This window comes from Ammospiza nelsoni, chromosome 5, assembly GCF_027579445.1.
Source record: "Ammospiza nelsoni isolate bAmmNel1 chromosome 5, bAmmNel1.pri, whole genome shotgun sequence".
In the NCBI taxonomy this organism is placed as follows: domain Eukaryota; kingdom Metazoa; phylum Chordata; class Aves; order Passeriformes; family Passerellidae; genus Ammospiza; species Ammospiza nelsoni.
Window position 1 is genome coordinate 61332595 of NC_080637.1, and position 24224 is coordinate 61356818.

Here is a 24224-nt window from a genome sequence, read left to right on the forward strand (position 1 = left end):
CTTCAACTAAGTAAAATGCAGCAAGGCCTGATAAGCTGCAAAGTCCAACTAAAGCATTACAAGATGGCATGTTTATATTCCATGTGCACACATGCCAAATAAAACTGCTGTCTTATACTGCTGTATATATTCTGCAGTTTTAACTGTTGTAATATACTCAGGAGCAGCAGCCTTAACTCTTAAATGCTGTCTTACTTCTTAAATGTAAGACAACATTTAATTCTTTATTTAACATTTAATTCTTTAATTCTTCAGCAACCTACTGACAAAATAAAACCTGACCTCAGAATTCAACAGAATTTGAGAGATGTTATGCAGATGTGCCAAAAGAGTTCTGTTGATGAGAACAAAGGATTTTCTCAAAAATATGCATTTCTTTTCTTACATATTGTTTATATTATATTTGAAATTTGGTTTTTTGGGCTATGACTAGGCTATACATTCTAGTGAAATCATCTACGGAAATAAAAAGCAGCAAGTTAATTTTTCTTTTAAATTAATCTGTAAGAAATCCAAGTAGCAAGATATGATTTCTCCTTCTCTCTGCCCTCTACTACATCTGGTTAGAACATCAGCCCAAACTCAAGCAGGTAACTGTTTTTGCCATGCCCACTCTCTTCTTCAATCAACTTTAGGTAATATCCACATTTTGCAAGACTCAAAAGCCTAGACTACAGGTTCCTGGTTTTTGAAACTGAGATTGTGTTACTATTTAAAAGATGTCTGACCTTTTAGGCTGTTGATCAAACGCAAATCCCACTAAGTTAAACGGGAGCTGAAGATAGACAGTAACATACGTCACGATTTCTTCATTTAGTAAGACTCCTAAATCTGTACTTAGTCTAACTTTAGACACTCCAGATTTGGTCCAACATATTTGAACAGCATCTGTTAGGAGGCTGGTAAAAACCAATCTGAAATTCCCCAGAGGGCCACCAGGTTTCCCAGTGTCTATATGCAGCGTTAGCGTTTTCCTGGAATCCCACAGTCTGGAACAATCTGAGATTCATCACCAAGATCTATTTTAGACTGTATCTGCATGCTGTTGCAATAAGCATACTTCAGATCAGCAAAGTAATCTTCTTTAATTAACTAATTTGACCTCCTGCATGGATTCTTCAGTTATACAGGAATAAGAAATTAAATAGTCTCCTGATGTTCAATAACCAAACTCTCAAAACTGAGAGCAGCAAAGCCTCTGAATAAAACACATTCAGGCAAACAGAAAGGCAAGAAAAAAATAAAAATCACAGTAGCTGGGGGCAAACATACCTCTGCCCCCACAATTCTCATTTTAAATTGCTTCCAAGAATAGGAGTAAGAAAGAGAATGATTCCTTCAAGACAGTATTAGAAAGCTGACCGAGTTCTAAAACTTATTTTGATACCACTGTAATTCTATACATTTGCATGCTGCTTCATTTTGTGTGGAGTCCAAATTCAAGAAACCAAACCACACCAAAGAAACCCCAACAGACTGGCAGCTCAGTCTTGGACTGTTAACTGAAGTAACCAACATGTCCAGAATGCAACCCCATCCCAGACACCAATTCACACACAAATGGGCCAATACTGTTTCAGTTCTTACAGGTAAGTAAGGTAGGTAATACTGTACACATGACTATGGGGCAAAAAGGACACACAAGAGTTGGGAAGTTTAAATAGGTAAGGCCTCCCTGAACAGTCACTAAGAGTCTACAAAGGCTAACAAATCTGATTAAGTCATTTAAGCACCATCCCTCCCTTCTAAGTTTGAGCTGAGTGCTTTTGGCCAGCCTGGGTCTGTGCAACCCATTCCATTTTGTACACAGCACTTGTTACCAATGTACAGACCTTTACTCTCCCTAATTCAGCTTAGCCTTTCCAGCAGTACTTTGTTGGTAGAGACAAAAGAAATATAAATTTTTATGCATGTCCTAAAGAATACACAACTGCATATTTTAAACAGTTTTGTTAAGTGAATCCTAGGTTTTCCCAGTATCATAATAGCAGCTTCTTTGCAGTAAATATTTCCAATATTTACAATGCTTAGACAAACCCTTAGGAAAAGGGTTTTTCCATGGTGAGTCACAAACTATGTATTTTGGGAAACAGCACTTCAAGGACTGATATAACGCAGTAAGAAATTATGTGGGAAGACAAAAATCATCGATGTTTTCAGCTACTGAGATACAGAGTGCTTCCAAAACGTGTGGTAAAACCTACTGAGATGCTCCTGCAGCCTCTTTTCCAGGAGAAAATAAAAATACAACTAGTATTTTTATATCTACTGAGTCAAACAGTTATTTCAAATATTTGGAGCACCTCTCCTATGAAGAGAGGGTGAGAGAGTTGGGGTTCTTCAGCTTGGAGAAGGCTCCAGGGAGATCTTACAGCACCTAAAGGTGCTTTTCCCTGCAGGAAAACTGGAGAGGGGCTTTTTACATGGGCATGTAGTGACAGAACAAGGGGGAATGGCTTTAAATTGAAAGAGGATGTGTTTAAATTAGATATTAGGAAGAAATTGTGAGGAACTGTTCCATTGCATGGAACAGATTGCCCAGAGGAACTGAGGACATCCCATCCCTGTTGAAGGTCAGGCTGGATGGGGCTCTGAGCCGGTTGATCTACTGAAAGGTGCCCAGCCCATGGCAGGGTGTTGGAATCTCATGATCTTTAGGGTCACTTCCAACCCAAACATTCTGTGATTTCCAGGGGGCTGTTTGAGCTGATGTCACACACAGCAAATAGGAAAAGTTAAAAGCCAAGATTATGTAAGAAGGAAATTTGGCTACAAGCCATTTTTGGATTTTAATACAGTCATTGCTTACTTGGTTTATTCTTTCTTCCAGACAGAACAAACAGAAAAGCTTTTCTTACCATCACATTAGAGAACATTGACAAGATTCCCAAAGCTATTACTAATTATAATGATTAGAAGAAAATTGTGTGATTAATGACAAATGTTCTTTTCTTTCTTTTGTACATTTTGTTTCCTCCCCCTGTACCTTAGACACATACTCAGAAGTCTCTCTGCAGCTTTGGTCTCCCCTCCTGAGCCCTAATTTTCCTGCTCAGGGAGGACCAGGGCAAGCAACTTGCTGGCCTCCAGCTCCACACTACATTTTCCACCCAGGCTTCCACACTCTACTCTACTCCCCCTGCTGCACACTGACCTTCATAAGACCACTACTGAGGAGTGATGGATCAAGGCAGGGAGATACCCCTAAATCTGAGTATCCCTTCTTGCAGGAATAATTAAATATATGCTGAATTCAACACAGCACAAGTCAATCACTTCCAGTATTTCAAGAAAAGCATTCCTCTTTTGCAATCAGTTGATGAAACCTGAAATGATGGCTGCAACAACAGCTGTCAGTTTTAAAGTTCTTTTGACGTAAAATGCATTGACACCCTCTCCTGAATTTGGGAAAAATTTAAATCTGAGGAGGGTGAAAATTTGGTCTTGACTCTCAGATGAACACAGAAACAAAAGCTTCTATTTCTTGAGCAACAATAGCTAAGGCATAAATTCCTTTTTATTTTTAAATGAGATGTATGTTTTATATTCAATGCACAAATAATTTTATTATAACCTTTGCATGCTCAATTTTCAGATTTATTTCTTTGCTGAATTCTTCACTTTTCTCACAAGCTTCTGCTCTCCCCAACCTCTCCTTTCACTTTTAACTGAAGAGGCAATGCTGTCACCAGGTTCAACCACAAGTTCATGTGACAGGTCTTCAGAGACAGCTCCAGCACAGGCCAGGAGCCAGTGTACAGGGTGCTGCAAGTTCTGTGAACATGAGCAGGTAGTGAGAATTGTAGTAAATTAAAGATGTAAAGCCAGACAAAAGTACAAAAGAACCAAACAATCTATGATACTGAAAATCTACACACGGGAAGATGGATGGATAGCTGTCAAACTTGTCAGAAGAATAAAAACAGTCATAGTTTTGCAGGAAGCATTACAATAAAACTAGATGTTTACATCTAGTGAAAGGCAATATGGGTGTAAGCAAAAGTGTTCATTTGCAGATGCTTACCTAGCATTTAGTTTTGGCTAATTTAGACTTCTGCTAAAAGAAGACAACATGCTTGCAACCTCAAGAGATGATCAAGAGACACTATCCACTCTCTTTAAGAGTTCTTAAGAGTCACTCACATTTTATGGAAGATGCAAAGAGGTCAGAGGAGGACAAGAATTTTAATCAACACAGGCTGAGGGATGAAGGGATAGAGAGCAACCCTGCAGAACAGGTACTGGTGGATGCAAAGTTGGACATGAGCTGGCACCCACTGCCCAGAAAGCCAACCATATCTTGGGCTGCATCAAAAGCAGCGTGGCCAGCAGGTCAAGGGAGGTGATTGTGCCCCTCTTGTGACACCCACTGGAGTGCTGCACCCAGCTCTGGGCCCCAATGTAAGAGGAGGACATTGACCTGTTGGACAGGGTACAAAGGAGGTGACAAAGATGATGAGAAGGCTGGGGTTGTTCAACCTGAAATAGTTAAAGGGCCTTTTGATATTTCAAGTGATCTATCAGAAAGATGGGGACAGACTTTTTAGTAAGGCCTGCTGTTACAGGACAAGGGCTGATGGTTTTAAACTAAAAGTGGGTAGATCCAGACTAGATGTAAGAAAGAAAACTTCTATGATGAGGGTGGTAAAACATTGGCACAGGTTGCCAGAGTGGTGGTGGACGCCCCATCCCTGGAAATATTCAAGGCCAGGTTGGATGGGGCTCTGAGCAACCTGATCTGGTTGAAGATGTCCCTGCTTGTTGCAGGTGGGGTAAACTGGACAACCTTTAAAGATCCTTTCCAACCCAACCCATTCTATGAATCTAAGGCAACAAAGGGAAGGGTGATGCAGTTCAAGAAACACAGTAGCAAAATTATTCATACAGATCCTGGGTAAAAGCAGGACTATATTACAGCCAGAAATGAGTCTTTGGCAAAACAATAAAAATAGAAGGATGAGAAGATGATGGATGGAACCTAAGTTCCATTACCTTCCCACCTGAATGTTGTGGTGAGACCACACAGACCACATCCAGGCTTACCCACAGACTACAGGTAAGGGCTGAAGGGGAAAGAGGAGCCCTCCACAGAAGGCAGTGATGGCACCCTCAAGCTCTGATGACAGAACTTGAGCCCCAGACCCCCAAAACCACTATGTTTTCTTAGTTCTGCCTTTGCTAGAGGCAAACATGTTCTTTCACACTTCATCACAATACATTCAAAACTTTTTACGTATAGCTTTGTTCTTCTGTACTGCAACCAGAGTTTTTCTGGCCCTTTCTCTGACAAGTGATGGAATACAGGAAGTCAAAACATGAGCTCTAGCATGACAGGTTAGATTGAGATAAATTTCTGCCAAGTAAATGCTCAGAACAGAAAGCAAGCCCTGTCTTACCAAGCCAAAAGGTGGGAAATGCACAGAAGGACACACTAGACAACTGCTGCTGGATTGAAACTGAAAGAGAGTAAACTTGCTTCTAACTGTATCTGGCATTCAGCAATAGATTTCTTCTTTTTTTTCCTTTCACACTTCAGTTCTACCACAGGAAGCCTGCACACTAAACAAATTACAGGTTTGCAGCATTTAATCCTGTTCACCTTGATAAATGCATCTAATCTAATGGGATGATCTAATCTATGCTAGTGACCATTCAAATAACAAGTTCCTTTCCTCTCACATCCCATCTTCTGGTTCTTGGCTCACAGCTGCAAACTCTTTCCCTTCCCTAATCTTAACCACAGCTCTGCAGCTCACTGACTTCATCATGATCAGGTTTAAACTGCTATCTGGATGGTAAAGTAATCCAACAAAACCAGGGTATTTTCCTTACAGGTTAGTGACTGCTAGGCTTAGTCACTGCCAGTACTGCAAGTACCTGAACAAAGGAAGCTGGGGAACTGCACAGCAGAACAAGCTTTTCATGTCAGCCATGGTGGGCTCTTCCCACAGGACTGGCTCATGGGATAACAACTGCAAAAGCACAATGCCAGCCCTTTCACCTTGCACCCAATGGCCTGTGGCTACCTAGTCAGTAGCAGCACCCATGTCCCAAGATGTGCTCATGATCCAGGGGAGCTCACTGCAGCACAGGAACACCCTGCTCTGCTCATGTGCCTGCCCCACCACACTGATCCCAAGATGTGCTCATGATCCAGGGGAGCTCACTGCAGCACAGGAACACCCTGCTCTGCCTCATGTGCCTGCTCCACCACACTGATCCCAAGATGTGCTCATGATCCAGGGGAGCTCACTGCAGCACAGGAACACCCTGCCCTGCTCATGGGGCTGCCCCACGACACTGATCCCAAGATGTGCTCATGATCCAGGGGAGCTCACTGCAGCACAGGAACACCCTGCTCTGCTCATGGGGCTGCCCCACCACACTGATCCCAAGATGTGCTCATGATCCAGGGGAGCTCACTGCAGCACAGGAACACCCTGCCCTGCTCATGGGGCTGCCCCACCACGCTGATGAGCCAGAGCTGGAGCTTCAGCTCAGTGGCACAGGGATCCATTCAGCTTGCAAATCTGCTTTCAGATGCATGATTTGTGGTCTATTTCAGACTTACTCTTCATGCTGTCATAATAATTTCCTAGTACCTCTTTATGACTGCAAATGCTCTTTTCCCTATCAATGACCTACAACACAAACACAGAGCTTCCAGTAATGTATCTTGGTTTTAGTTTCAATAAAACCAAGTGACAAATAGCTGAACTAACAACTTCCCTACGTTAAATCCAGATTTATAGATGTATATATAGACTAAATTCATTATTGTTGCAGTTTGATACACAATCTAACAAAACCCACTTGCATGTGGCAACCATAAATCCAAACATAAGGAATGAACCAGTCCTTGTGAAAACAGAGGTGTGCTTAAATGTAGCAGGGTGGATAAAACAGTGATAGCACTGATTCAACGCTCCCATTTCACATTAGCAATAAGTAAAGCAACAACCAAGGGCCTCATTTGACCTTAACTGTTCAGGACATAACGTCAACATTTGTATAATCAACCTAGTGCCCTGCTCTGACATATTAAGATAAAAGCTAGAAGTACCTCAAATAATGAGATCTTTATTTTTAATTATCCAATACCTTTAGGCAGCAATTGCAAATAAAAGGACTAGAAAAGAAATCTGGTTGACCTCCAATACTTGAGGGAAGTTATTTCAATACTTGAGGGAAGCACAAAAAGAGCAAGTTTGAAGCACATGATGCCCCTTCAATTCCTAATAGAGGTAACTTTTGCATGCAGCTCTTTAAGCTCTAAATGGTCCTATGTCAATGCAACTCTATGAACCTGGGGTGATGAAAAAACACAGACAATGAATTTGTAGTTAGCTTACAAATTTAAAATGGCTTTAAAATTTTACTCCACCCCACAATTTTATCTATTTCTGTAAGAAGTCCCCTTACTACTAATGCAATTTTTTGGATTATACATGATCATTTTTCAAAGGGAAGTCAACTGCTTTAAAGGCAAAGTTAGTCTTACAAAATGTTTTCATGTGTATATATCGGCTTAAACACAGCATGACTTTCTTCATTATAAACACAATCTTCTCTCCCCTGCCCCCCACAAAGAGGCTTGACATTTCTATTGCACCAACATTATTATTACAGCATGCCAGTGATCTTCCCCTACTGAATTCCCAGGAATCCCACACAGTTCCTTTCTATCTCTTAGAAGAGAGCTCAGTTTGTAATGCACAAGGAGAATTTACCCTTTTAAAATAGGTATTCTCAGTTTTAACCTCAGATACTTCACATAAGATAACCCAACACTAACTTAACCACATTTGTTTGAATGTAAACTTACCTCTAAATATATTGAAGGTGGGTTATGCTCTCCTCCAAATTTGTCTAGCAGTGCTTCTATATGTTCTTGTGTCAATTTAATCATCTGTTTGATGTTCCACACCTAGAACAGAAAATATTTTTATTCATTAAAGGAAGCCTACAGAAGCTGTCCTAGAACAAAACAAGAATCTCTCAATATTTAGTAAGAGAAGTCCATAATAAAAATTTTAATTATCAATAAACAAGTGCAAAAGGCTATCCTGTTCATCCAGTAATAGTTTACTTCTAAAATACACAGAAAGAATTTACAATTGGTCTTAAAATTCAGGACCCATTGAACAAACAACTTCCAAGAACGGTTTGCTTTTCTTGTTAATCAATCATGTTACATATTTTCCTTGCAAGACTTTGCAAACCAATTTCTAGAGTATTACAAAATTCAGTGAAGGAGTTTTTCTACTAAACCTTAGCAATGTGTGTTAACAATACTCACAATCCCATACCTAGAGTTCTATTCACATGGCAATAGGATCTCTTGATTTTAAAGAGCATTTTCCATGTCTCAACATCCATATTTAGTCTATCCTGCAAGCTACAGACCTTGGACATGACCTGAAAAAGACATTTACCTCCTGTGCACAGAGATGGCCTACAGCATTGTACTGTGAAACCACTCATGTTGCTACTCATTCTTCACAACTGGAAAGAGTTCACTTTAGGACTTGGACACTACTGCAGGTGAACAGTATCATGAATCTGAATTTATACCTAAATAGGTGGCAAAGCACAAAAACAAGCCTTTAAATAATGCTACACTGATGTAAGAAGCAAGTCCAAGCAAAATCAGAAATTGATAGCAGAGGATAAGGGAGGAAGAGAGGAGAATTGCTCCTTCATACATACTGTTATTTTGACTACTTATCAGAAAAAAAATTATTCAATCAAGTTTTTAGAGCCAGGATGCTCTAAAAAGCATCTCCAGGGTGCTTCTTCCAAAGACAGTTAAAAGATTCCTGTTACCTTTTCCAGTCTCTTATCTATTTCATGGATTGTAATATGTAATACATAGTCTCAAGATCAGGTCTCAATGTACAAATTGTGTCAACCTACCTCTGCAAAAAAAAACCATGCAAGTAATTTCATATTCTAAAGTAGGCACCAATAATAAGATGCAATCCAAGATGGATCAAAACGAATTTTAATATGTAAATTGAGAAGCTCACAAACAAACAAACTCTAAAACACTGAACCTGCACTTTGCACATCAACTTATTTACCCATTCTATTTCTAGGTATCAGTTATCTGCCAGCAATTTCCTGAAGTAAACTAATGATTGATTCACTTTTAGTCCAATTTTTTGAACAGATACCAGAACAAAGACTTCATCAAGAAGCTGCAGTTGAGCAAAAATAGTTTCCTCAGGAACAAGCAAACCAAACTACAAAGAGTGAGAGTGGGGGGATACCAAAGAATGTGCTACTCAAGTATTCTGTATGTAAATTTCCTTGAGGCAATGGTGGGAGTCAACTCATTTCTCAACTTGCAGACATTTATCAGTGAACCTAGGACTGCCAACCAGCAGCAAAGAGAAGGTTTAGCAGCAAAGAGAGGGTTTTCTGTATTTGGTTAGTTTTTGCCAAGATGGCAAGAACTAGTTGTATGCTTGGTGAAAAAAACAAGCATGAATCAACACCATATCAATTAACCTGTTCAATATAAGGCTTAGAACATTTGCTTACCATGTAATTTGTAACTTGCTGTTAACCCAGGCTGCATGTACTGAGAATTCCTGGCAATCTCAGCAATTATCTCAGGACTACCAGAAATAGGTTCATTAGTACTTAAGGAAATGTCTATTTTTTGGTTATTCTGGCAATTTTACCCAGCAAAGGTTTTCCTCATGTAAATGAACAATTTACTACACTTAACTGCCTGGCAATGGGGAAGGTGAAGAGGAAAGATTTTTGGCCAACAAAGCAAGACAGAATTGCAGGAGGATTTGAGGTAGAAAGATAACTCTTTAGGTCATCTGATCCAAGCTCCTCTTCAAGCAGGATGTCCAAGACCATGTCCAGATGGTTTCTGAGTATCTCCAAGGATGGAGAGTCCACAGCCTCCCTATGGCTGTGCCAGCGCTCAGTCACCCTCACAGTAAAAACTTGCCTGATGTTCAGAAGGAATCTCTATTTCATTTTGTGTCCACTGCCTCTGGTCCTGTCACCAAGCACTGCTGAAGACAGCCTGGCTCCATTTCCCACCTGCCCATCATCTTTGTGGCCCTTCATTGGACACTCCAGCCAGCACAGCTCTTCCCTCCAGTACAGCCACGTTTATCTTGTACTGGGGAGCCCTGACCTGGACACAGCACTTCAGGTGAGGCTTCACCAGTACCAAGGAGAAGGACCCCTTTGCCACACGAATCTCCAAATACTTTTTTTTCAATATCAATAATGACTAATTTCCCTGCTCACGGTATTTTCTATTTTGTGTCCATAACCAGAACCTTGCTTCTCTCTCCTCTTACCATAAAGATACCAAATAACAAATGTAACACCACCAGCAACATGCACAACGGAAGCATGTCATTTTGGAAATGTTGGCAAGAGAATCAAATAGCCTCCAACAAGGGCAGAGATCTTCCTTCAAAGTCATATCATGACAAGTGGAACCCAACTAATTTAGGCTGCCTAGCAAAATTGTGTGTGCCCCATACTTGATAATGGTCAAAGCCTGGTCAGACAGGGCTCTGAGCAACCTGGTCTAGTGGAAGGTTCTCTGTCCATGACAGGGCAGTTGAAGCAAGATGATCTTTAAGGTCCCTTCCAACCCAAACCATTCTGTGATTCTAAGATTGGCAAAAAAATTTTAAACTTGCTGCCAGCTACCAGCCTACAATAAAAATATCTTCACCCAAAGAAGCTGAAATTACAGTCTAATGGAACACAAAATTTCTGAGGAACCAAAAACATTGCCCTGAATTACCTAGTATGTATCTGTGCAAGAAACCAAGAGCCTTGCCACAAGTGAACCCTACAGGCAAACCTAATATGAATTCTATAATCTTAGAAAAGCTCCTCATACATTTGAAAGTACACTGAAGGCAGAAGGAAATTTATCAAAGTCAGCCATAGCAACAAATAATGACTTGTTGCTCATAGAAATGGAAAAGCTATTTTGTGTACCATATTCATCAAGTCTTCTGACAAGATGAGAACTTTCACAAATCTAGTATTGACTAGCATATTCTAGCCCAAGAACACATATTTTAGCCCAGGAACACAGATGCCATAACAAATTTCCAAGCTTCACAATTTCCTTTTAAGTGGCAATTTGTACTGCTATTTACTTGGAACAAATTTACCTTCTGGCTTCCTGCATCTGTGAACATACTAAGAATTTTTTGTGATCCAGAGCAATCCTGAAGTGTCTGGCCTGAGAATGAACCCCTGTGCAGGCCCACTGCATCCTACTATGCAGGATCAGTTGCTACTTCAATTCAATTGAAGGAACTCAGGTCTTTTCCTCACTGGAACCCAGAACAAGGGACCTCACGTGACTCAGGAAAAGCCTGGTGCTGCCCAGCACAGCACCCACAGCTTCTGCCTCACCACAACTCCACCATCCCTGCTGCCTTTTCACAGCCAGCAGCCTCAGCCCATCTCTCCTCCTTGCAGACTCACTCGCTCAGCCAACTCAGCTCAGTCTGTGTCACGAGCCCAGCCCAGCCTTGCAGACCTTGAGCCAAGCCAGAGCCCCATCTTGGCTGTGCAGAACACCAAGTTCCTCAGAATTACATCTCTGGACCTCAGCAGCACTCACAGATACATATGTTTCTATAAACTATCCAAATAAAACCCAAATGTGCAAAAATGGCCTAGCAAGGGTCTCCCTGCCCATAAGCACATACATTCCAAGGTAACACCAAAGAACTGCCTAACAACAGAGACACCAAAACCATGGCATGTGGAATCCTTATATCAATCAGTTCCAGACCAAAGAGCTTGTTCCTACACCACAAAATAAACCCAAGATTTTAAAGATTAAAGTAATCCCTTTATCCACATTTTTTAGAAGTAAAAGAAAACTGCCTGAAAGTTATTAAGAAAGAAGAGACCTATCTTTTTCTTATTCTTATGAGCACTCCACAATGTTAATGAAACCCATACCTGTAGGAAAACATAAAACCACAATCATCAAGTACCTTACAGAAATACAAAAATTGATGCCAGCCTCAGAGACAGTTGCTGGAAACCTAAATGCATTTTGAAGTAAACCTGCAGTGCATCCAGTAGCGCCCACATGCAAGTCTGGTCCCTTTCCAGAGGAAACAGAACGGGGATCTGAGACACTGTTTAAACTGTAGTTCCATGAAAAAGTAATGAATCCTTTACAGCTTGGATAACCATATCATTTTTCCAAAAAAAGCATCAAATAAATGTTTCTGGCCTATCTTGTAGCTTTAGGTTAAGGTTATTCTCTATCACAAGAGATTAGATTTGATTCTCCTTTTAGTGCTGCTGACACAAGGAAGCTGACGCAGGCTAACAGACACAAGCAGCCAGACAACTGGAAATATTCCAGATATACTGGAATATATCAACTTGAATCTGCCTATTGTGGATAATTGTGCATTAATTTTGCAAATAAGCACTCCCTTACAATGCAATAAAGACAACGACCTATTTCAAGCCAGAGGCAAGTCAGATACAGTAGAAGCCCAAATCCATTCTATTCAGGGCAGACTATGGCTGCACAGACCACAGAGTATGTTGAGCTTGAAGGTACTCACAAGGATCATCGAGCCCAACTCCCAGCCCTGCACAGGATCCTAGGAGTCACACCAGGAGCCTGCTCCAGGGGCCCTCAGGGAAGGAATTACAGCACCAGGCTCAAGAGAGCTTGAGAGAGCTAAAGAAGCCTTTGGACAATAATTTCAGGGACATGCAAGGTTAAACCACAAAGTTATTTTCACATCCTTCACTGCTTGTCAAAATGTGCAGTGCCTGAGATATCACAAAGCAAACCTATCTTCATACTTTCTGCACCTGGCATCACCACTCAAATCTTGCAGAGAATCCCAACTCTAAGCTATGTATGATTCCTACTTGGTAGAAGACACTGAAAGTTCAAATCTATTCTGTAAGAAAAAAACTGCATTATTTGTCCAGGAACAGTATATCCTGCATTGGGATTATCACACTTGGTGATGACAGAGAATACTCTCACAAAACTAACAGTGTAATTAAATAATGAAACAATCAAGAAATTAAGCATTTCATTTGGAAACTGCTTTATAAAGAGGACAAAATCATCAATACCTATCTAATACTATTGCAGTCAGTCCTTTCAGGCTTCTTTCTTACACCATCAATTCAATTGTCTGGTCCTCTGAGCAAGGATCCACTTTGTCAGAAAACACTGTAGAAAGCTGCCATGTATGAGACTGTCTTTAGCTGGACTAACATATCAACTAACTTGAAAGTGAGATGCTTGGGTGAAAGATGGACATAGGAATGGGGTTAATGCCAGGGCAGCACACAAAACCATTTGCATAGCATGATGCAGAATATGTGGGTTTGAGTTTCTACGCTGACAATCACTGTTGCCTCTTTCTTGCCCTTAGGTCCCTCCTTCAGGTACTCTTGCCCCTCACTCCTCTCAGTCCCAGTCTCCTTCACTCTTACTAAGCTTGCTCCTCATTTCCTGCAGGCATGTGCTGGAACAAGCACAGGCAGTGGGATGGAGAGTCCTTGCCTTCTTCCCATACTCCAGGCCAAAGCTCCTCTCCATTCTCTGTGGAAGCTTCTTGCAAGTTGTGCATTCACCGTGTTCATTTTTCCACTTTTCCTACTCTCCTGGCTCTTCATCCTCACCACATTTTCAACAGTGCAGTTAAAGTTAGTTTTAAACAAGTGTGACAAATAACAGCTGAAAAACGTCACTGAATTGAAAACCAGCCTGCAATGGCTTTCACATGAGGGTTTCTGCAAGTGACATGAAGGTCAGCATCAAGCTTGCCTTTCCTAGTTCATATTGCCCAACTTTTTTTAATCTCAGCGAACCATTTTTATAATTTTTATTTATAGGTCCTTTAAAATGTCTGAGATAGCCAACAATAGAACACTGTCAAAGTCTGTATGTAGGCAGTTGGAAATGAGTCCGTAAAATTTACAACCACAGACAAATAAGTTACAGACAACAGTATCTACAGAAGTACCTGTAGCCAAGAGAAAAAGGACCTGTTATCTCCTTTTCCACAAAAGCCTATGAATCTATCTTTCTAGACTCATGACAAATGGCCTTAGGGAAGATGTACAAGACTACATTTAGCAAGGAAAACCCTCAAGAAGAGGTGCAGCATTTTCAGTACTACCCTGTCTGACAACTAGGATCATAACTAGGTCAATTAATACAGTAATGTGATCAGTGAGCATCTGCTGTAAGCACAGCAGTTAAATATTAAAAAGGCTTCAAGATGCAAATCTATTTTCCATTTAACAGGTAGCAATTTTTATGAAGGAAAGACTAAGTTGTAACTAGCAGTGCCAGTTCCAGCTACATCTGACACTGCTCCTGTTGAACAAAACCATCTCAGCCAAAACCAAACACCCAACAACTTCCACCCCTCTGCAGAAAACTAGGCAACATCTGACTAACACTCAAGTATCAAAGTGCTATCTTTGAAGAGTTCACAGCAGAAACTCTCATTTCTTTGCAAACCATCAGTTGCAACCACGAGTAACCTATGTCTTTTGCTTTCATTAGTTCTAAGCACAAACTCAATTGCTCATCATTCAGCTGTACTCTCAAAGCCAAATAAACAGTCTTTCAGTCTGACAGGCCTTTGCCCCTTAAGTTGCCTCCTCTTTAACAAAGGAATTCAGACTTCAAGTGCTCCTTACAGCTTACAAGTGCTGAAAAATATATTTTAAAATAAATTCAAAAACTGTAAAGGATAAAGCTCAGTGAAGTTTATTCTCTGTAGTTTCTCCGTAAGAATGAAGCCACCCAAGAGCCTTAGGCATTGACTGCTTTGCAACTCACACCAGCCAAGATGGTGGGTGCAATTATCACATTGTCCTTGGCTATTTACCCCTGCTCTCTTCCTTACTCTTTCTCCATAACTTAAACCTTTGGCTGAACCCTTTGAGTACGCTAAACAAGTGAAAAGTTGTTCTTTTTGTCAAGGTTAGCTTTCTGCCAGTCTACTGTGCTTAAAACAGCTTGGCAAAGGACCCAGTGATCATCTCAGCTGGTGAAAAAGTCACCTTTGCTCTCTATAGCTCATACTTAGATGGATTCAGGCTACCATGAAACAGCAACCTTCCTGTTTAGGTTTCAATTCTCTTTCATTCTCCCACTTTTTCCATCACCTGCCATCTTTACGGCTTGCTGCTAAGTAGAATTTGCCTCCAAGAACTATAAAAAGGAAAGTTAACAAATGTTCTCTACCACAGTAGAACAGCAGTGTGTGGAAAAATAAGAGCTGCCTGTATCCCTCATTTAAATCATTAACCACCAGTTGCACAGCTAAATCTTTAATTCCATATTTTCATGGCTTTTGTGTTGCAGTACTAGTAGTCCCTGTTATTCACTTTGATACTAATGCAGGAGTCACGAGGATCACGCACAGACCGAGTCAGGAACAATTCCCTGTGTTACATTCATGAATTCAACAACTTCTCCTAGACAGCAACAGGTTTAAAAAAATAAAAGAGGAAATAAACTACCTAGATTTTCTAACCCATTTAAGAGTGCAAGTTTGCTTTAGCCAGGTAACTACCACAGAATCTCAATGACTAAATCCATGCATCAGTGACATTTAAGAAAGATTATATGAAGACACCGGACTATTTCTCTGCACACCTAAAGCTGAAAAGTCACATTTGTAATGGAAAGCAAGCAACCAGGCAGCTAATTACAATAATTGCCTATAAGGAGCAAACACTAGTCCAGTAGAGCTCTTACACAGCTTTCGTCACATTAATTAAAATGACAAAACAAATAAACTCAGTTTCAGCTGAACTACAGAACTTAATTCTTCTCTCTCCTTGCCAGAGTACACAGCTAATTACACTAGGCAGAAAAGATAATCAGTACCTATTTAAAAGTTCATATTATCAATCCATAAAATAATTTGTTATAAACTTTGCAATATTCCACCACTAAACTGTTTCTGCATAGTGACTGCTGTCACTGTTTCCTACCAACTGATTAGAAAATGTAAAAGACAGCTGGAATTGTTGGATGAGTACAAATATACTGTGCTTGTTTAGAAATATTTGTGATCCAATAAAGAAGTTAAGGTATCCTATTTTTAACACAAACAGATCTCAAAAGCTCAAATAGAGCAAATGTTTTTTTCATTTTTAAAACACAAGTAATGTGCTCCTAGTCAAAGGAAACAGTCAAATAGGAACTGCCACAGAAACCACATTCTCCTAAACAGCATTCTATGTTCTATTCAGCAGACCACCCTGCCTTAGCAACCCCAGTACCACCTTGGAAAATGAAATTATTTAAAAGGTAGAACTGGCTCCTTGCCATACATTGTAGAATAGGAAAGTAAAAAAAACCCTACACTAACTACTTAACCTAGAATCTGGAAAAAGTTATATCAATTTTCAATTATTTACACAGGCTTAAAAATGTCACAAGAGACAGTACAAACTATATTCCAGAAGAATTATAGATTGCTAAAAGAAATCTTTGCTGAAAGCTGCCTCAGATGATACTAAGGACTCACATTTAAATCTACATTCCTTAAACCTATTATAGAGAATGTTTGACCTATTAAGTTTAATGAATAAATTTTCAAAACCAGATCAAAGACTGAGGCACCAATATACAACCATCCAGTTCTAAACATTGAGATACCTTAGTTATAATGATGTATTTTATTTCAGGTTGATTTTATAGTACTTTTCATACATCATAAGTGAACAAGTTGTACTAGAGAGAGAAAAACTAGACACACTATTCTGACTCCAGAAATGTCTACCTTCAAAACAAACTCTATCTGAGATAAAGAGGAGAAAAAATTAAGTTACCATGTCCGAGCTCCAAGTGTCAGAAAATGTTGCCTGAACACAATGTAACTGCATTTGGAGAGTTTTATTACTTACCACTGCATTTAAAACAGCTTTATTGATAATGATACTGTTTAAGAGGCCTCACTACATAACAAAGCAAGACATTAGAGCTGGTATCCTCCTTTCTAGGGTCAAAAGAAAAAAAACAATCCTAGCCACTTAGTTATGCAACACATTTTTAAACTAAGTTCAATCCTTCAATAACAGTCTTTTCTGCTTGTCTCCCAAAGAAAGATTTTAAACAAAGTTGATTTCATGTAGAAATTGAACTGCCCGTTCATGCTAAGCTTTGTGCAGGTATACTGGGAGAAAATACTCACAAAAGTATTTCACTTGATCAGAACCTCAGAAAAATAAAAGTGCCCTTCAGTGCTCCATACTCATGATCTCCTGAATTTAACACTGATAGTGTGGAAAATTCCTTTGATACTGAGCACTATATCTGGCACTGCACAACAAGCTCCATTTTGAAGAGAAGTTCTGTTTTCTGATTTTAAATGCTCATGTTGGTTGGGGAGTGTCATGGTGGGATGACTAGCAGCACTGCTCTCTCAAAACTCCTGCCTGAACTGGCAGCACCTTCAGTCAAAGAGAAAAGCTACAAATTAGATTTTTGCCCGTTTTTTGCTATAGTCCACTTTCCTAAAATGTAATTAGAAACAGAATAAAGAAAGACATTGTTGCTGCTTCTCCAAAACTCACAAATGCTAAAAAGGTGCAACAAACCAAACACTTGCTGCAAGGAGCTTAAGCAGGAGAAAAAAGAGAAGAAAAGGCATGTAATTCTGCATCAACCAGCCCTCTTTAGCACTGGCCACAGAATGGAGAATCAGTTGAGTGAATACATGTTGCAATGTCTTGGAAAGAAGCTGTGCACAGGAGGGAGGATTGGGAGGATTCCCTTGTACGCCCCAAAAGCTCAAGAGCAAGTGGAATAAAAAATCTGAAGCAAGAGAACCCATATATTGCATGCTGACTTCTGTATCCTGCACTAGCTGTGAGAAAGTAGCTGTGTTCACACACAGATGTGTGAACAGTTGAAAATGATGAAAACCATCTCACACCTCACAAACGAAATACTGCACCCAGAACTCTCACGTGGTCAGGGCTGCTGGAAATGTACACGTGCTACACAAGAAGCTCACAGACTCCTTCACATCCCTGGCACAGCTGTGGCATGCACCCTGGCAGAGCTGTGGCATGCAATCCCATTTCTGTAAAAGGCAGGCTCAGAAGGGCTCCAGAGACACCAAGGAAGGTTCTTACAGCCTGGGAGGGGGACCTCAAGACCATGAAGTCTGAGGACCTAAATCTGACTAGTCCAGCTATGGAAGTCTCTGAGCACAACTTCTCATTCAAATATATAAAATTCAGCTCAAATGGAGTTTTATGGGACAAAGATTATTTATAATAACCAAACAGAAAAGGGGACACACACACCCCATACTACCACTACTCCACCAACCACATTCTTTTAGTGTCTCACTTCATTTTAGAACTCACTGGGTGCTCCTCATGTTGAGGAGATTCCACTCACTGAGTTTGCAGAAAACTACTGCAGCAAAAGCAGCGCTGATTTCCTTCAGTACCAGTGAGTGGAGTCAGTTCAGGACAGGACCTGTGTGGCACCAGGTGGGCACAGGGGGGTAGGTCTGGCTGAGAGGGGTGACCTGGGCACAGCAAAGGGCAAAACCTGCAGCTCTGGTGTCACAGCACCATTTGACTGGCCGAGCTCAAACTGCAGGGACAGGGAGCAGCACACACCACAGGGACTACAGTTATGACAGGGCATTTCTGATACATTGTACATTTCACCACCCTCCAGAAGCCAGCTTCAAACTGAAAATAAAACTTGCACTTGGCCAAAACTGTGTTTCAGAAACCCCCCTCCCTTAAACCTGAAACACCTTCCTTGGGAGGCTAGACTGGAAGAGAATTAGTAATTCCATAATCAATCAAAACCTTCTTTTGTTTCTCTTTTAAGTACAAATAAAATTAGATTTCTTTCTAAATCAAATTCCCTCCAAAATATTTGATGCATTCAAATTTTTTGACAGATATAACAATTAATTAAAGTGAACTACAGATTTGTTACAAAGTGGAATATTAAAGCCTTAAGAAAACTTGGGGGTTTATCAGTTTATGTTAAAAGATAGCTGCCATCAAAAGATATCAGCATTAAAAAAAAAAAACAACCAAACAAAAAACAGAGCCAAAACCCAAAATTCATTTGGTCTACAGTATTTTTAACTTCATGCAACAAAAGAGTTGCCACTCGTAGCTAAACAAGTGTCAAGAAGGGTATTATTAGAACAGCTTTAAAAATAAGAGGTCTTTGAGTTTTAACAACTACAATGAAATATAAATGGGAATTAAGAAGCAAGACTGCAAGTCACGAAAAAAATACAAACCAGCACTTAACATTTTGTTCCCAACCAGTTTGTGGATATCCACAGAGATAAGAAACAAGCTTCCCAAGACATCACAACTTTCCAGAAGGAGCCACCACACTATTAAGCAAGTTTTGTGTAATCTAACAAGCTACCACAGGACAGAGCTGTTAATCCTATTCCCTTTTGGGAAAAACACCTCAAGTAGAAATCTCTACTATCCCCAGTAAACCTAAGTATTTCAAGGTTGTGTTCTAGTGTTCAATCCACCTTGCCAGAAATAAATCATAAAAACCCTAAGGAAAAAAAAGATGAGAGGTTACCAAAATAATTGTCTTTTTTATACCTGGAACAACTTTCCCCATCACTCCTGAAGTATGTTTGCCTGTTGAGGTGACAGTCTATTAATGAACAGTCCATTAATGAGCTTATTTATAAGTTCAGAATGTCTATTTTCATGCTTCACTATCCCTAGCCATAAAGAACAACATCTCATAGTAACATGGAACCATCTCCTCTGCTACCACATAAACTCACTACTTCTGGCAGTAACCATCACAAGCCTGGCAAACAAGTTATTTGCATTCTTCTTTGCATCAGATTTGACAATTTCCATGTCTTGTCAACAACTTCAGATTTGACTGAGCCTTTGTTCAAAGCTCTGACCTTCCAGACTTTCTATCACTGCTAGTATTCTGCTCTAGACTCCCCTCAGCCAGACCATGCATTTCTCAAAGCTGTGACCCAAAGCCAGACAGGATTAACCATGGCCTTTCCCATGCTATGTAAAAGAAACAACTATTTAACTTATCTTCTGAATAAAGAATAGCTAATAAAAGCTAATAAAGAATATCAGCTACAAGATGCTTCACATCCAGCTCCACTTTAACTTGTCCTCACAATTAAATGGGGTGTCATTCACAGACTATGAAGTTACTTCACTCACTGAATACTAATGCACAGAAACGTAATTGAGATTGAACATAAAATGTATTCCCAAAACTACAAAAGCAATGAAGTAAAAAACCACTCATATGGTTTCAAGCTTCCAAATAAGTAGCATGTTTACTATTAAACTCTTTAGAGAAATAGATCCTCTAATACCCAGCACCATAGGTTCCTTAAATATTACTGCAACAAAATCAACCCCACTTTTACTTCATGTACCTACATTACATTAGGAGAACCCATCACTTACTTCATATTGTAAGGTTAGAGGTGGATTCTATCTTCATTTTATATATCTTTTCCATTCTATCTTCATTTTATATATATTTTCATCCATTCTCCATTTTACTCTTAAATCTGTTTCATAGGATTAAGGTTTCTAAATTTATAGCTAATATTCATGCAGGATAAACTCCTGCATTGCTGCCTAGAAAACAACCATCCAGCAGCTCAGCCCCTCACTTCACAGCCTTCAGAGTAATTTTTGTCTTACAAAGAGCAGTTCAGGGTACAAAGCTCTGAGTACAGAAAATCCCATTTGAATTATTTAATATTGGTGTAAATAATCTCTAGCAACAAGAGCAGAACCTTTCCTCCCAGCTGTCACACACTCCTTACTATATCAACAGTGCTGTAATGCTCTGAAAACCTTCCATCCAAACAATCTCTTGTCCTGAGAACTCATGCTGGGGAAAAGCCAACCTCTGTGCCTGCAGATCCCAGCTCTCATCCGAGGCCTCCCAGCCCCAGCAACCAAACTGGGAGTGGAAGAGGAACAAACTTCTCCCAAATGCACTTGCCCCTACTCTTCCCAAATCCTTCTGTCTCCAAGAAGTAGCCTTCCCTGTATCTTTTTTATGACTGCATGGACAACCACCCTAACCAACTCTGAATTTCCATATAGGGGAAAAAAGATTTAGCAATGCTCATTATTAGAAGACTTTTAGTAACAGCACTTAGGCTACCAAAGTAACTTTTAAAGGTAAAAATTCACTATTTGATTAAGAACTGAGTTGAACAATATGGCTTAAATTTGTTTTTCAAAGCCCCAGCCCCTGAGAATTCATAAGGGACAGTGAAGTAGCTGTAACCAACACAGGGCACTCGATTACAATCTCAGTACAAAACATCTCCTTTACCAGAGGGCTCTAACACACAAGTAAGGTGTGCAAGATACTTCAACATCTGTCAGAAATTCTTGTCTGCTCCCCTTCTAAGAGCAGAAACTGAGTGCAGGACTGAAGGTCTGCCTTCTAGAAACCAGGACTGCAATTCCCTAAAGACTGTAGGAGCTGAAACCTTTTCAGGTATTGCCTTAAATAAGTAAGGTCATGCTCTTCGACAGGCTTCCACTGCAAGGTTACCTCTAAAACCCGGGTTTACCTTGTCTTGAAACAATGAAACAAAACACCAGAACATGTACTTACATTACAGCCATGAGTCAGTTACACACACTTCAGTATTTCTCTGACTTATGGCACTTTGAACTTGCCTTACACTTTAGGTTGGCTTGTTTTAGAATGAAGGATAGTTTCCATTTTAACTGTGTCAGCAATTGTTTGGGCTTGATCTTCATTAAGGTACAGGCTTAGGTGAAGTAATAGGTGCACTTATACAGTAAACAAAACGTAATTACCTGCAACTTGAGGAAGAACTTGTTAACTACAGAACAAAACCACATCAGAAAATAAAAACTCTACAACCATCTCTGCCTTGAGACCCATGTGTTTGAGTATTTCCAAGGCAGAAGTTTGCTTTTAAATAATACAAGACTGTCCCCCACACACTTCCTAAATACTTACACCTGACAAGCCATCAACCCTCCTGCTCAGCAGGTGCTCCTCATGCTGGACCACTTATCTCTGCCTCATCCAGGATGGAAGCAGGAGCAGCCACACTACGTAATTTACCCTTTGGAATCAAACCTAATGACTGACACAGTCTCAAACATTTTTGAAGTTCAAGTGACTTAGAGCAGTTTCACAAATCATCCCTTCAGTGTGAAAATTGTTTTTCAAAAAATATTCTTGCCTCCTGCCACTGCTTTTCCCTCTCTCCTCTCCTATACTTCAGTTTAAGCAGCTCAGCTGTATTGTGTTATTATTTCAAGGGCCACAATATAAACCAGTTATGGGATTAATTCCATATTTTTTTAAATGGCAGAAATAACTGAGAAATTCAGAAGCTTTTCAGCCTCACTTTGCTGCTAAAAGCATGTGTTTGTTAAGCCCACTCTTCAGGTGCTTGGGTTTCCCAACCAGCTGAGAGTTTCTCCTTACTCAGGGAAGTTCAGACTGGACTGGCATTACTCAAGGTGTGTAATCACCATGCTGGGTAGGTGTAAAATAGATGTGTACTGCTGAATTCTGCCTACCTTCAGCAAGCAAGTCAGGAACTCCTTAAGATGAGAGGATCAACCTCACATCTTGCAAACATCCATAGGGACAGACTCTTTCCCTACTTCTTTCTGGCCATCTACCCAGCACTTCTCAAACTTCCCAACCCACTAATTCCATTATAATCCAGTACGCTATTAATAAATAAAAAGGATAAATAAATCCCCCTCCCAGTCTTTGGGGATTTGGGAATCAAACTGGACCCCTCAGAGAACAGCTGGTCCAAGCCAGCTCATTTTCCCAGCTGGAGGCTGGAAAGGAGAGGCTCCCAGGTGGGCTGGGCTCCTCGCAGGGCCCCAAGGCTGCTCGGAGACGAGAGGTTTCCCATCGACTGCACAGACACTCCAGGGAAAGCTGAGCCGAAACACTCTCCAGCCGGTGAGGCTGAGAACAAAACAGCAGAGCCTGTGGCATCTGTATTTACCTCCAGAACAGACTCGAGGCATGGCATCTGGCAGGTGGGTCTGCCTTGGATGCCTACAGCGCTCGAATCTGCGAAGCACCTTGTGTTGTTGCCGCACAGTTTATTCACCCTTTCGAAAACATTTCGGAAGCGTTGGCAACTCGCACTTCAGCCCCAGCAAAACAGGTAGTGCCGCTCGCTCCCCGTGGGATTGGGAAGTTAAGTAATAAGCCCCAAAAACACAGGAAGTATGTAAGAGAGACACCGAGCAGAGGCCTGACATCCTCGCTGCCTGCACGGTTCCCTGTCCATTAACATTTCCTAAGACGCTTTGTGCAAAAAACCTCCACAAAAGGCACGTCCGCAGAGCGAACCGAACGCAGCCTCGGCTTTAAAACGCATCTCGAGTGCTTCAAAGCCATCGGGGGGAAGCGATGGCCAAACCCCGCACGGCACCTTGGCGGGACGCGGCGGCTCCAAGCGGGGCTCGCCCTCAGCCCGGCCGGGCCCCGCGCCCTCCGCGCCGCGGCCCCCGCTCCCTGCCCCCGCCGGCACGGGCCGCCCCCGGCACGGCCGGGCCCGAGCCCCGGCGGCGGGCGGCCGCCGCGTGGCCTCACCTCCTCCGGGATGGCCGGGTCCCCGCTGCCGGCCCCCGCGTAGCCGGCGCCGAGCGCGGCCGGCTCGGGCTCCATGTCCCCGTTGAAGAGCGAGGCCCCCTCGGCGCTGCCGCCGCTGCTCAGCGCCGCCATCTTGGGCCGGAGCGGCGGGGCGAGGGCGGGGCCGGGGGCGGCCGCGTCCCCGCCACCGGGGCGGCCCCAGCCGCGACCCGTAGTGCGAGGGGCGGGCGGCGAGCGCGGTCCCGGCCCGCTCTCAGCGCCGCCGGCGCGTCACGGCCGGCCTCGTGACGTCACACAGAATCGCCGCGGCCACGGCGCATGGGCCCGCCTGACGTCACCGGGAAGCACCGTGACGTCACGGCGCGACCGCCCCGTCGCCCTGGGAACTCGGACGTGGGCTTGGCCCCGCCCCCTCCCCGCCCGCCGCCGCCGCCGCAGCGCCCCCTGGGGGCGCGGGAGCGCAATGGCGGCGCCGCCCCCGCCGGGCCGGCCCCGAGAGCGGGAACCGGGAATGGCGGGGCAGGAGGAGCCCCGCACAGCACAGCCGGCGGCGGACCGGGTTAAACACCGC

General features: G+C 41.8%; 1 protein-coding gene across 1 annotated transcript in view; it reads right to left on the minus strand.

The window, feature by feature from the left end:
- The window catches only part of BRAF (B-Raf proto-oncogene, serine/threonine kinase), an 83847-nt gene extending 60008 nt beyond the window's left edge, over positions 1-23839 (minus strand). Inside the window, exons 1-2 of the mRNA XM_059471553.1 lie at positions 23654-23839; positions 7826-7927 (exon numbers count right to left, since the gene is read on the minus strand). Of these exons, the coding sequence (XP_059327536.1) occupies positions 7826-7927; positions 23654-23785 (234 nt within the window). The 5' untranslated portion in view covers positions 23786-23839. The remainder of the gene's footprint in view (positions 1-7825; positions 7928-23653) is intronic.
- Positions 23840-24224: the final 385 nt, after the last annotated feature.